The sequence below is a fragment of the Onychostoma macrolepis genome, chromosome 01 (assembly GCF_012432095.1).
Source record: "Onychostoma macrolepis isolate SWU-2019 chromosome 01, ASM1243209v1, whole genome shotgun sequence".
In the NCBI taxonomy this organism is placed as follows: Eukaryota; Metazoa; Chordata; class Actinopteri; order Cypriniformes; family Cyprinidae; genus Onychostoma; species Onychostoma macrolepis.
Window position 1 is genome coordinate 44,315,444 of NC_081155.1, and position 12,926 is coordinate 44,328,369.

General features: G+C 34.1%; 1 protein-coding gene and 1 long non-coding RNA gene across 7 annotated transcripts in view; both read left to right on the forward strand.

Annotated features, from left to right (window-relative positions):
- Nucleotides 1–1,203: 1,203 nt before the first annotated feature.
- The window catches only part of LOC131549867 (gamma-glutamylaminecyclotransferase C-like), a 76,191-nt gene continuing 64,468 nt past the window's right edge, over nt 1,204–12,926 (forward strand). For 4 of the 6 annotated variants that reach the window (XR_009273510.1, XR_009273513.1, XR_009273511.1 and 1 more), the window contains exons 1-2: nt 1,204–1,438; nt 2,186–2,364. Coding sequence is in view for 1 of the 6 variants with exons in the window: in XM_058792444.1 (XP_058648427.1) it covers nt 2,335–2,364 (30 nt within the window). In the remaining 5 variants the exon portion in view is untranslated. The remainder of the gene's footprint in view (nt 1,439–2,185; nt 2,365–12,926) is intronic. The other 2 variants (XR_009273512.1, XM_058792444.1) reach the window with 2 other exon arrangements.
- LOC131549899 (uncharacterized) lies at nt 2,961–7,065 on the forward strand. The gene is made up of 4 exons (XR_009273516.1): nt 2,961–3,097; nt 4,063–4,176; nt 4,481–4,609; nt 6,842–7,065. It is a non-coding gene; the product is annotated as an uncharacterized LOC131549899 (long non-coding RNA).

Consider the following 12,926-nt stretch of genomic DNA (forward strand, 5'->3'; position numbering starts at 1 on the left):
GAAGCTATGCGACACTCATACGGTGTGAACTGTGTAAGCTGTAATGAGCGCAGATGCAAAATACTTACATGAGATGTGTTTAACAGGCCTCAGGTTTTAAAACGTAATACTGTAAGTGTTTCCCCTGCTGATCTGGCTTGGAATCATTGCATTCACAGACTCTTTATTTGAGTCGCTCTTTAATCACAGATTGTTTTGGGCACAATCATGATTATTATAGTTAATTAAAACCATTAAAAAATTGAAAAAAAAAAGTTGTAAAGTAAAATAAACAGCTACAATAAAATAGATAAAAAATAGAACCTTTTTTGTACAATGTACTAAAATAGGTCAAATTAAATTGTATCAAATTAAAATAAATTTTTCAAAATAAATATAAACAGAATTAATACCAACTATATAGACATTTTATTAAAAATAAGTTACTACATAACATACACAAATATAATCTAACAATAAAAAAACTATAATAGTATATCACTGATACTAAAATAATAATTGCACAATTGAGCTTAATTTAAAATTAAACAAAACACAATAAATTACTAAAATTATAGGGAAAACAGAACATAAACCTACAATATATCAGTGATAGTAAAATATCATTGGGCACAACTGAATTGAATCAAAACTAAGCAAAACTATATAAACTAACTAAAAATAAATTGACAGAACATGTACAAATCTATTCTATTTCACAACCTATAATAGTATATCAGTAGCAATAAAATAGCATTGGGCTAAATTGAATTGAGTTGAAAATTAAACAAAACATACAAGAACACAATACATTTAAAAAACTAACTAAAATTAAAGTGAAAACTTTGTAAAATTTAAAACCTATAATAGTATGTATATCAATGATACTAAAATAGCACCGGCCATAATTGAAAAATTAAACAAAACATTTAAAAAAATAAATAAATAAATAGAAAAAAAAAAAAAAAAAAAGGAAAAAGAACCTAAAAATGATTCATTGAAGTAAAAAAATAAAATAAAAAATACAGTAAGTGGTTGCAATCAATTTATTTTTTGATTGCAACCACTTACCTTAAAACAAGTTAGTAAATTCAATGAATCATCTTTTCTTTTCTTTTTCTTTTTTCAGTTTAAAAATAAAATCGAATTAAAAACCTGTAGTGTGACGAAAACTAGAGACTTTAATTTCCAACAGGTTTACATGAAGCACAGGCAGGAAAACATACAAGGACCAACAAACACTAACTGAACGGACTGGGGCTTTTAAAGACAGAACAATCAAGGAACTAAGGAGAGACACCTGGAATCAAATGAACAATTAACATGAGGGAGAAACTGGGTCACGGAACACATGGGAGCAAAAAACACAACAAAAAAAAGGGGAAAATATCCAAACCTGAGTTATTGTAGATGCAACTCACTTTGCACAAGTGAAATTGATGCTTTTGCCATTTTCAAGGTAATGAGGCTCTAAATATTGTTTAAACGATGTGCATCTTTGACGTTTTACAAATTGTGACTGCTCATAGACATTTAAATGCATTAGTGCCGAGGGACCATTTCATTTATCATTAGAGATGTTTGCCAAGTCAGGTATAACTCACTATCGCTCATAGTTACTGTTAATGATTTCAACAAACCATTAACATCAAGGGTTAAACCGTTTTCTTTTCTCAGATGCAAAGCGAGAGAAAAAATCCTATTCGAGTCATATCTACAGATACGTGCTAAAAGACATATACAGATTTTGTATGGGCGCGCACCACCTATTTCCTACAGAAAGTATAATACAGGTGATATATGATGATGCCTGATGAAGGCATTTAAAAACTTTAGGATTGCACTAAATCATCAATGGGTGCAGATCAATGAACTGTATAGAAATGAATGATGCATTAATTAATACACCTCCACAGAGCATGTAGAATGACTTTGATTAAAGTAAATTAACCCAGTGCAATAGCGTTCAACCTCATTAACATCACTTTAACCCTCGACGTGTCAGATTTTACTGTTGGACATTTGATTTGAGAGCAAATTCACACTTTTGCATGAAGTATTGCTTAGTTAACGCTGACATAATTTAATAAAGCGTATCCAGATTCGAAAGTAAATCAGTGTAGATTGAGTTTTATGTGGCTGTATGTATATCGAGCAAACAAGAGAGAGTCATTTTGTTTTCTGTTTAATATATTGCTCTTTTTAGGTCCGTCCTCCCAGTGCCATCTGCCGCTACCATAAAGAGGAGACGGGCGAGCGAGACGGTGCGTGACAGACTGTTTTATTTGACTTGGAGGGGCTAATTTGGATTAGGGAGGATTTGTGTCCCTGCTGTGAAGCCCGGGCCTGTTTGCGATGCGACTTGCGGAAAGTAGATCTGATGCGGTAGGTCCGCTGTTTGCCTCTCGATGAGATAAAACAGTAAGCCGGCGGGAAAATCAGGGGTAAAATCACATTTAAGCCAGTCCATTGAACTGTGGAAGTAAACAATGAGGATTTAGACCCAGACAGAGTAAAGATGAAACACCTCAAAGAAATATTTGCAGATTGTTGGTATCGCCGTGCGCATATTGCACAAACGTTTTCCAAGCAGAACGTGCCGTCGCCAAATGTTTGTCCAATTTAGTGAACATAAAGGCTTTTTTGAGTCTTTAATGATGGCAGTGTCACGCATAGATGTAGAAGCAGTTGGAGAAGTTGTAAAAACAAGTTGTTTTTTGAGCAATGGCACTACATTCTGTTTCCACATAACATATTAACAAACCGACTTGATTCAGAGCAATTCTACAGGTACATAATATGCTCACTGGAGTTGCTTTTAAAGACTAAAATACTGCAAAATTAAAAATATTATAATGCTTCCTTTACCAAAATCTGATAGACAATCAATGTAAAATACATGCACTCTTAAAAGTGCTGGGTTATTTCTGTAAACACACAGTTGGGTTGTTAGTGCTGGGTCAAATGACTGCAAGGGGTTCTTTCACCACTGAACACCTGGGTTGGGTTATTTTGACCCAACCGGTTTGTTTATTTTTCCTCTTCATCGAATTTTTTGGGTTCTTCACTCGTCTCATCGTCAGACGGTCAAGCAACTCGCAGCAAGCAGGATTATAAGGTAATTTTAATATGATAATATGATTATTTACCTCTATTTTTATAAGCTGTGGTGAGAGCACACTGATTTCACGGTTAATGTGATATTTGATCTGTCGCTGTGCGGGTTAAAGTTAGCGTTATTCTGTGAATGAAGTAGCCGCCTACATTTTTTTGTTGACAAAAAAGGCCTCAGCAATCTCTTTATCGTTATATAAAAGTTATAAATATAGGCTATATATTAGTTATGTGTGTGTGTGTGTGTGAGAGAGAGAGTGTGAGTGTGCAAAGTTTTATATTTTAACCCCTCATGAAAAAGGTATGAACTATCCTTAGGTCAGAAATACAGGGGTAAGTTCAGTTAACTTACTGTCTGTATAACGTTTCTGTGTGGCTTTGTAATGTTTTGTCATAATTAGATCTTTTCGTACTAAAATTTATCTTTTAAGGTCTTTTTTTTCCCAAGTAAATGTCTGCGACGTGCCGAATCCAACAATAACTTATTTTCGCGCTCTTTTTCCTCAGGCAACGTTAGCTGCATTAGCTACCCTTAACGTTAAACCACAAAATTGCATTTGCAATATTATTCTTAAACTGTATGTAATATTCTTAAATATTTTACTTAAAATGTTGTCTAAAGTTTGTTGTCTTCCTCTGTTTTAGTGAATGCTTTTGTTGCTTTAATCAGAACACAAGTTTATCCAGGTTAACAGTAAGTTAGAGAGGCTATGCCTGCGTCCCAATGTGCATGCTATCCATCCTAAATTCTATGTGATGGTAGTAATTTTCAATACTATTTAGGGCAGATAAGGTGGATAGTATGCACATTGGGACGCAGGGCATGTAATGTTTTCTTTATATGTTACTGTTAGAAATAACAATTTGTATTTGAGATTGATGAATAATAGGCAGATCACTGGATTTCCAGGCTGGCATACTGTATGGTTTTGCTAGCTTTTAACCCAGTTTTTCATTCTTATTTTACAGAATTTGTTTTGCCTCCCAAAAAAATTTGAGAAATGGTGGATTCGCAGCAATGGGTCTACAAGCATCCCATAAATCTTGAAGGAGTTCCCCAGGCTTCTAGAAAAACTTGGCAAGGTAAGAAATAATTTAGATTTTATGGTTTCGTTTACAGAAATTTGAAATGGTTAAATTGTTAGTGGGGTTGTGCAGATAGACGATAATATAGTGTATTGATGATAGTCAGAGATATCGCTGAGAGCTGATGTCGATAGTCAAGGCGATATTACAGGAGCTGCCCCACATCTTTAACATTTGAGCACATTGTTTTCTGTGAGTGTACACAGCAGCAGCACCTCTGCCAGAACGTCACTAACATCACTAACATCTTTGATTGTGAGATCAGTTTCACAGCTTGCACTGTATTATTCTTATGATTTAGATGCTAAAAGGGAGAGTGCTTTCAAAGTCCTGCCCACTCTGCTTCCCCAATCAATATTCAAGAACGGAGGAAAGGTCTTCAGACCCACAACCACAGAATCCTGGAAGTCATTCATCTGACGTAAAACCTGTAAGTTTCTTTTACTTTTTCTACTCTATACACAGTAGGGTACAACGGGGCTAAAGGCCCACCTTAAGAAAAAATGTGGTATTCACTGCGCTGCGCAATTAAAATGTATAATTGCCGAAAAAATATGTATGTTGTATTGAACATTAATGGAGCAACAGATTTTGTGTGAAAATAAATCATTCAAGTTCTTTATTTTGTTTAAAAATCTTATAAATGTATGAGGTGACAAAGGGGGCCTTTTACCCCACACACAGGGCACACGGTATTGATACAAATACTTCAGCTAAAATAATGTTTTTTTTTTTATAATGTCTAAGTTAATACTTGTTAAAAACAATCACTTTAGCAAAGTTTGTTCTGTTTTCTGCTTCATTTAAAAAAAAAAAAAAAAAGTGTTCAATAAATATAGGCCTACTGTCATTAAAATGTTAATATAAAAAAATATATTTTAAAATACAGAAATAAAGTCATTTTAATAATTAAAGATTCTGAAAGTATTGAAGGAGATTCAATAATAATTGAAAATATATTTACAGTAGTAGGCTAACAACAAATTATATTTTATTATATGATAAATATCATGTTTTTAAATATGATGGTTTTATTTTAAACATTGTGATTATCTTTAATATGGACACATACATAATATATATGATATTTATAACAACATAATATATGATATTTACCATCTGAATCTAACCATGTCATGTGAACAAATGGAAAAGTCAGCCATCTTTTAATTATCATGTTAATTACTGTGCGCCTTTAGCCCCAACAGCAGGGGCGCTTTTTACCCCAAATACATACTTTTACATATTCTTTCTTTATTTAAAAACTGTTGCTTTAATTATCTTAAGCAAAACTGAAAATCATAAAGAAGGCCTTTGTCTCAAAATATATGCATTAATTTTAGCGATTCTCATTTGCTACTTAAATCTACAACATTTTAAAAAACATAAAATGTAAGCACAGAATCAACTTTGCACTGCTGCGCGCGATCGCGTCAAAGATCAGACAAATAAAATCGTGCATGTTGAAAAGCGAATGTTTTGCAAAGTGCTACGCCACGTTTTTGTGCCATCTAGTGGTTTAGATGAAAATAATATCAAAGGTGCCTTTAGCCCCGTTGTACCCTACTCTGCAAAAGTTTTAGGCCACTAGTATTTTCAACAGTTAAAAATGGTTTTAAGTCAGTTATTTCTATCTTTTGCTGTAGTGTGTCAGTAGGAAATATCAGTTTACATTTCCAAACATTCATTTTGTCATTAATTGTAATAATCCAGTGAATGTCTGACAACAGCCAGTGCTCCACACATATATCTGATCTGATCATCCTCCAGTCTGTCTGGAGTCACATGAAGAAACTGAGACGAACTAAATCCAAAAGAACCATCGCGACATCTCCAAGACGCTTCAAGAAACCTACCTGCAAACCTACAGTACTGTTAAAAGTTTTAGACACTTGTGAAAAAATGCTGTAAAATGAGGATGCTGTCAAAAATAATGTCATAAATAGATTTTCTTTATCAATTAACTTCTATTAACTAAATTAAATCAACATTTGGTGTGATCATCCTTTAAATTTAAAGCAGCTTTTGCCCTCGGTGCACTTGAGCAGAGTTTCTCAGGAGCTTTGCAGGAGGTTTCTTGAAGCATTTTGGAGATGTTGCCACAGTTGTTCTGGATTTAGTCTGTCTCAGTTTATTCTGTTTCTTCATGTCATTCCAGACAGATTGGATGATGACCAGATCAGATCAAACAAAAATGTCACTGGATTATTACAATTAATTGCAAAATGAATGTTTGGAAATGTAAACCGATATTTCTTACTGACACACTTCAGCAAAAGATAGAAATAACTGATTTAAAACCATTTTTTATTTAGCTGGCTAAAATACTAGTGGCCTAAAACTTTTGCACAGTACTATATATATATATATATATATATATATATATACTGGGGGCTTTAAATACCCCATAATTTATGCCATGTTGGTTGGATGAAATTTAAGTAGACAACCAAGAAGTGCCAGTAAGCAGAAATAAACCTAAATCAGTAACACAATAAATATTTAGTTTGAGCAGCCTTTACCAGACCCAGTTCACAGGAAAACTCAGATGGTTTGGCTGATTTCCATAAAATACACTTAAACGTTATTTAAGTCAACTTAAATGTTACAACTTGTAAAAATGTAAGTTATGTTGCAAGACTAAGTGTTGTGTAATTAACAGGTGGGGACCAACATGGTGATGCATTCCTGCACATTCTGTGCCTCGGTGACGAGACAGCGACATCCCACACCTTCGCCATTGTTTCGGGGCATGCCGTTGAAACGGACTTGTTGCTTGAGGCTGTTTATCTTTTTTCAAGTCCTTTTTTGTGCTTGATGTCAGCTACACTAACATCTTCCTTCCTGGGAATTTCTCCAGCATGCAGTATATCATATTGATGGACATTAGTCTTCATGTGTGAGGTATTTGAGGGCAACAGTTTTTTTCTGGCCACTTGTAACGTTTTAATTTTTGTCACATGTATTGTCTGTTGTAGGTCTCTTTGTTTGGCTTAGTTTTAATGGCACAATGTTTGGACTGATTCTCATGTGGCAATAATCAATTTCATAGTGTTATGATGCTGCAATGTTGACAAAGAATAGGAATCTACAGTACCTAGTTTACAAAGTTTTGTTTTTTAAAGAAACTGATCTACAAAAAAACGTATTTGTGTCTGTAGGGATTGGGTGTAATGTGTAGCAGTATAGCACCCATTCAAAAAAATCTTTAAAAAGAAATGTGAAAACTCATTAAATTGATTATTTACAGTTGCATTTTTTTGTGTTGTGTAATTGTATTACAGAAAAATAATAATTTTAAATTTCTTTGTGATTGTTATTTATTATTATTAGTAGTAATATTGGTAAATATAAACGTAGCAAGGCAATGAGACCACAAATAACCCAATGTTTGGGTAATGTTTAACCCAGCAACACAGTTCACCTGACCCACTGGTTGGGTTAAATAAACAACCCAGCATTCTGGGTCAAATGGCTCAACCCAGCACTTGGGTCAAAACAACCCAGCGCGTGTTCTGTCCCATAGTTACCCAGCGGCTGGGTTAAGGTTGGGTTATTTTTTTAACCCAGCCTTTTTAGAGTGTACATCAGGGACGATTCTAGGATTCTCATTTTAGGGGGGCTCATCCCCCCAATGAGGGTATAATAACAAAAAAATAAATAAATATTTACAAAAAAATTGATTGAAAATTTGTACAAAAAATTAACAAGCAATTAAAATGAGTGCACTGACTGAGTGCTGTCGGTCACTGTCTTTAATCATTTCTATGCATAACTATATGGTAGTTAATGCCACATGCACTGTAATATTATGTTCTATATTGAAAGCTAAATTTCCAAATGAAAATAGCAATAACGTGATCGTTTTATAAAGTATGCGTTCATATGTGTTAAGGGCTTTGCTGAAGGAAACAGCTGTGGTGTGATGAGTGGTGAATGCAGCGAAAACTTTACAGTAGATTGGAAACCGATTGCTCTCCCATGACTTTTTGTAAACTGTATTTATGACAAAGAACTGCATAGATGTAGATATTATAACAATCTATCGATAAACACACACCTTGTCCTCTCCTCTGTGCCACCGCAGTCTGTGGATTGAAGAACGCGCAGAAAGATGCAGTAGCCCCTCACTGCAGAACAAAAGATCCAGGGGGCGGAGTTGGATCCACATCCAGGGGGTGGAGATTGGTAGGTTTAGGGGTGGGGATGGGTGGGTTTATGGATCAGGGGGTGGAGACGGGTAGGTTTAGGTCTATGTAAGGTGGGAGGAGTTGGATCTAGATCCAACTCCACCCCCTGGACCTTGTGTTCTGCAGTGAGGACCATCTCGAAAGATGCGGAGGAGCCGAAGTCTGCTGCCGTTTTCATTTGAAATTTAAAGGGGAAGAATCGCAAGATTTTTAGGGGGGCTGAGCAGAAATTTATAAAGCCCCCCTAAAAGTGGCCTAGCGACGCCCATGGTGTACATGAACATAAATTACATATATCGGTCTGTTATTTTATGGTTTTTCACAGACAAAGACAACATTTTTGCATATATTATATTTTTTATATGAATGTAAATTTTTCATGCAAATCACTGTCACAAACAAATATTTGAAATGTGAACATTTATATCTTTATACAGAGAAATAATAATAATGATAATGACAACAATCAAAATATAAAAATAATAATTACAAAATCAATTTAAATGTGTGTGTTTGTTTATATATATATATATATATATATATATATATATATATATATATATATATATATGATTTAGTAGTAGTATGCAAGAAATAATATATAATTTTAATATACTGTATGAAATATGATGTTATAATTTTATTATATTGATAATATATGATATCGATCATTTTAATATATGAATAGGATTTAAATATAATTGAACATATTTCTTTCCATGATTGGAAAAAAAAAGACTAATAATAGTATTATTATTATTGTTGTTGTTATAGATAGATAGATAGATAGATAGATAGATAGATAGATAGATAGATAGATAGATAGATAGATAGATAGATAGATAGATAAATAATAATGTAAATATTAAAAATAAAAAAACATTGTTTGAATATAATTAAAAAATATAATTGCACATACTTCCATGATTTAAAAAAAAGAAGAAGAATGAAATACATTCAATTAATAATCATAGTATAGTTTCCCTTTAATAAATACAGAGTAATTCCTGCCTTTAATATTTCCTGGACACAAAGAACATTTCATCAGAATCAATCATGGGCAGAGTCTCTCTTGTTAATCCTGGTTCTCTGGGATCCAGTCTTGTCTCATCTTACACACACATCAAGCGGGTCCCCACTAGTCATCCTCAAAGGGATTTTGAAGCAAACACGGACGAGAAGTCAGGTGACATCCTCACTGATGTCTTCTGCTAGTAATAGCTTGCTGTCATGGCTTTTTCCCGACAAACATTTGCTCCGGGTATTGGAAAGCTTTATCATCAAAGCATAAAGTTTCATTCTTCATCCAGGGCGAGATTCAAGGTCCTTCTGATGGCCAGGCCTTTACAAGCGCTCTGTACAACAGGGACTGGCTGTTTAAACACTTACACGAGCCACAAACTAAATCAAAACTTTTTTTTTCATTTTTTTTTTTTTTTCATTCCTACTAGCAAACACTTTTCCCCAAATCCCAAATAACAGAACAAGAAATTGAGTTACAACTAATATGTTGAGAAAAAGATGTTTTAAAATCTTGTCTTTTTTTATATAGCTTTTAATAAAGATCATTGTCGCAAGCAAATATTTGAAACATGCACATATATGTTCATATACAGACATAATTTAAATCATTGTTAAAAAAATTAATTTGACAAAAAATAGAATTATTGTACTATTTTATAATGTTGAATATGCACAAATTCTTGATGCATATATTTTAATATCAGTAAAACCCATAATATGCTTTATTATTATTATTAAAAAATTATATTGACAATGTTGTTTTAATATGAATTATTTCATGCATGCATTCATACTCATTTATCAGCAAAAATCCATGATAACAGCAAAGACGGAAGACAGAAAAAACAGACAACTGAACACAAATTGGACTGAAGAGTGTGCATTTGTCTCACTGTAATCCTAAACCACTTAATGCAAGTACTGTGAGAGAGACCTGTCCTTGACTTTACTGACTGTGCAAATTATGACTTTCTTCATATTGTCATGCTTTTCTTAATATAAAGAATTTAATACTGGTATGCAAAGTGCATGCAGTAGTTGAGAGCATACAGGCGGTATTTTTATATTTTTTTATGCATCTCTTTTGTTAAGCAATAATGATATTAGTGGTATAACATGACACACAGCTGTGGTTGATGGTTACTGCACATTTTAAACAATCTAAGTTCAAGTATCATTACAATCATCAGGCAATATTACTCACTCTTTTCTAAAAAGTGGCATCTCATATCTAAGCTTTTTTGTCCTTCCATTTAAGATCTATAAATTGGTCAAATCGTATAACCCCAGAAGTAACTATAGCCATTTACCATGGTATTTACATGTAATGCAATGCAGTTATATTACTGCGACACCATGTTAATGCCATGGTACTTTTATAAATATACTATGGTAGTGAATGATTGCCATATTGATGTACCATATTTACACAGCAGTGTAATGTACTTTAAAGGATACACTTATGTTAATGTAGCACTGTACATGAAGACATGCACTGTACCATTGTACTGATTATTATGGCCTAAAATAAAAATAAAAATAAAATGTAAATATTATATGAAAAACAAACTGAACAAATGTTGCTTTGGCAATTAATTGAAGCATTAAAGTAAATGCATAAAAATAACTATAAAACGAATTGATGAAAATTAAAAATCAAGTTTAAGTTGGAGTAGGTATTTTTTTATAGAAATAAAAATAAATACAAATTAAACTGAAATCTAATGAAAATGAGACATAGCAAGCACATAGATGAAACACAAATTTAAATAATAACTGGAAATGTAAAAATAAAATCTAATTGAAAAAAATATTAAAAATGTAATAGTATTTAAATAACACTGAAATGTAAAATCTAAGTAGTATTTAAAATATTTGTATAAAACACAAAAATGACAAAAGCACATACTAAAACAATTACTGAACATTAAACTAAAATATTGATTATGTAGTGATTTTTGCTTTCGCCAACCTAGGGAGGCGAAATGGTGTAGTGATGGGTACTCGCGTCACCAATGACGTTATGATATTTGGATCACGTGTCACTTAAGGTGTGGTTATGAGTACATCACATAAGAAAGATTGGTGGGATCTCTAACTTGTAGAACCTCTTTCTGTATCATCAACACAAGGAAGACACAAGTGTAATAAAATAGAATTTATTAACAAAAAATAGACAATAGTAATCAACAACTACTAAACGAATACCATAAATGAAATAGGAATAAAGTGCATAAGATGCATAAAATGCAAGTGATTATGTTGGGTGTTGCAATGTCAGAGCTATGTTATCTGGAAAGATAAACTGTTGCTACTCTGAAAGAAATAAGGTGAAGAACCTTATTATGCATCAAACAAATACATGGAAGATTTGCTATAAACTGCAATCGGCTATAATAATCTAATGTAAATTAGAAAAATCATATACTGATAATATACAACAATGCCAAGGTCTCTGGAAGAGGTTTGGATAAGTGATAGTTACGTTCTCTGTGGTCGAGTGAGCAGTCTGGTGACGGTGACTTCATCCACTGGTTGTGCTGGTAACAATGCAGTGGGGAAAGGAGCAGGAATCCGTTTCGACAGCCTTGAACACGAAGCGCTGGAGGATGCTGATCTCCTGGAGCACCAAAGGGTCCTAGAATCTGGAACACGCAGATGTGGCCCTGGAGTAGGTGCAGAAGGTGCTTAGCCTGGAACACGCAAGCCAAGGTACCTTGGAGTGAAGGTTGGCTCGCTGGAGCTTAACCTTGTTACAGATGTCTGTGTGTCTTCTGCCTCTTTGGGCTAGAGACTCAGAACTTGGTTGATCTGTTAGTGTCTCACCCTTGCAGGCCGGAGACTCAGATCTGGTTGATCTGTTGCTGCCTTCCCTGTAACATGCCGAAGACTCAGAACAAGGAGTGTCTTTGGGAAGGTACCTTTATCTCTTTTCGATGAGGAGGAGATTGCAATCTGGCGCTTCTCCATTTCCATGCTGTGATTGGCTGTTTCCATCAGAGTGGGGGGACACGGTGTGGCTCACCCTTCTTTCCTCCCGTGGAACCTTTGACAATGTTACGAACACATTAAGTCCAAACATGATGGAAGAAGATTGAACTGTCATGCATGCATTCATTTGTCCATCAACAGCTGAGTTTGTGTAAGATGTCGCACTACACGTCGCTGTCACTAAGAATACTTATTTCTCTGAATAAGTAGGATGTGTGTGTTGTAGTTTGCATCAGTTTAAGGTTTGAGAACATAGTTATGAATGGATTTGGATGGAACTATGTGATCTCTCTTTGTTTCACCCACTGCTGCTGCATCCAGAGGTTCTAAGGAATTTTTATGGCAGTCACTGGCCAAAACCTTAGGAATCAGTCTGTTGGTGGGTGAAGGGCAGAAACTGCATTTGACCAATGAGAAGTCCTGTCTTTCCTGGGCTTTTTACCCAAGGTCTTCTTCTTGCCTTCTAAGAGGAGTCTGGCTGTTGTCCTGGCATCTTTATCTGATGGCGTTGGACAGTTTGCTTATGTTAGTCCACCAAGATCC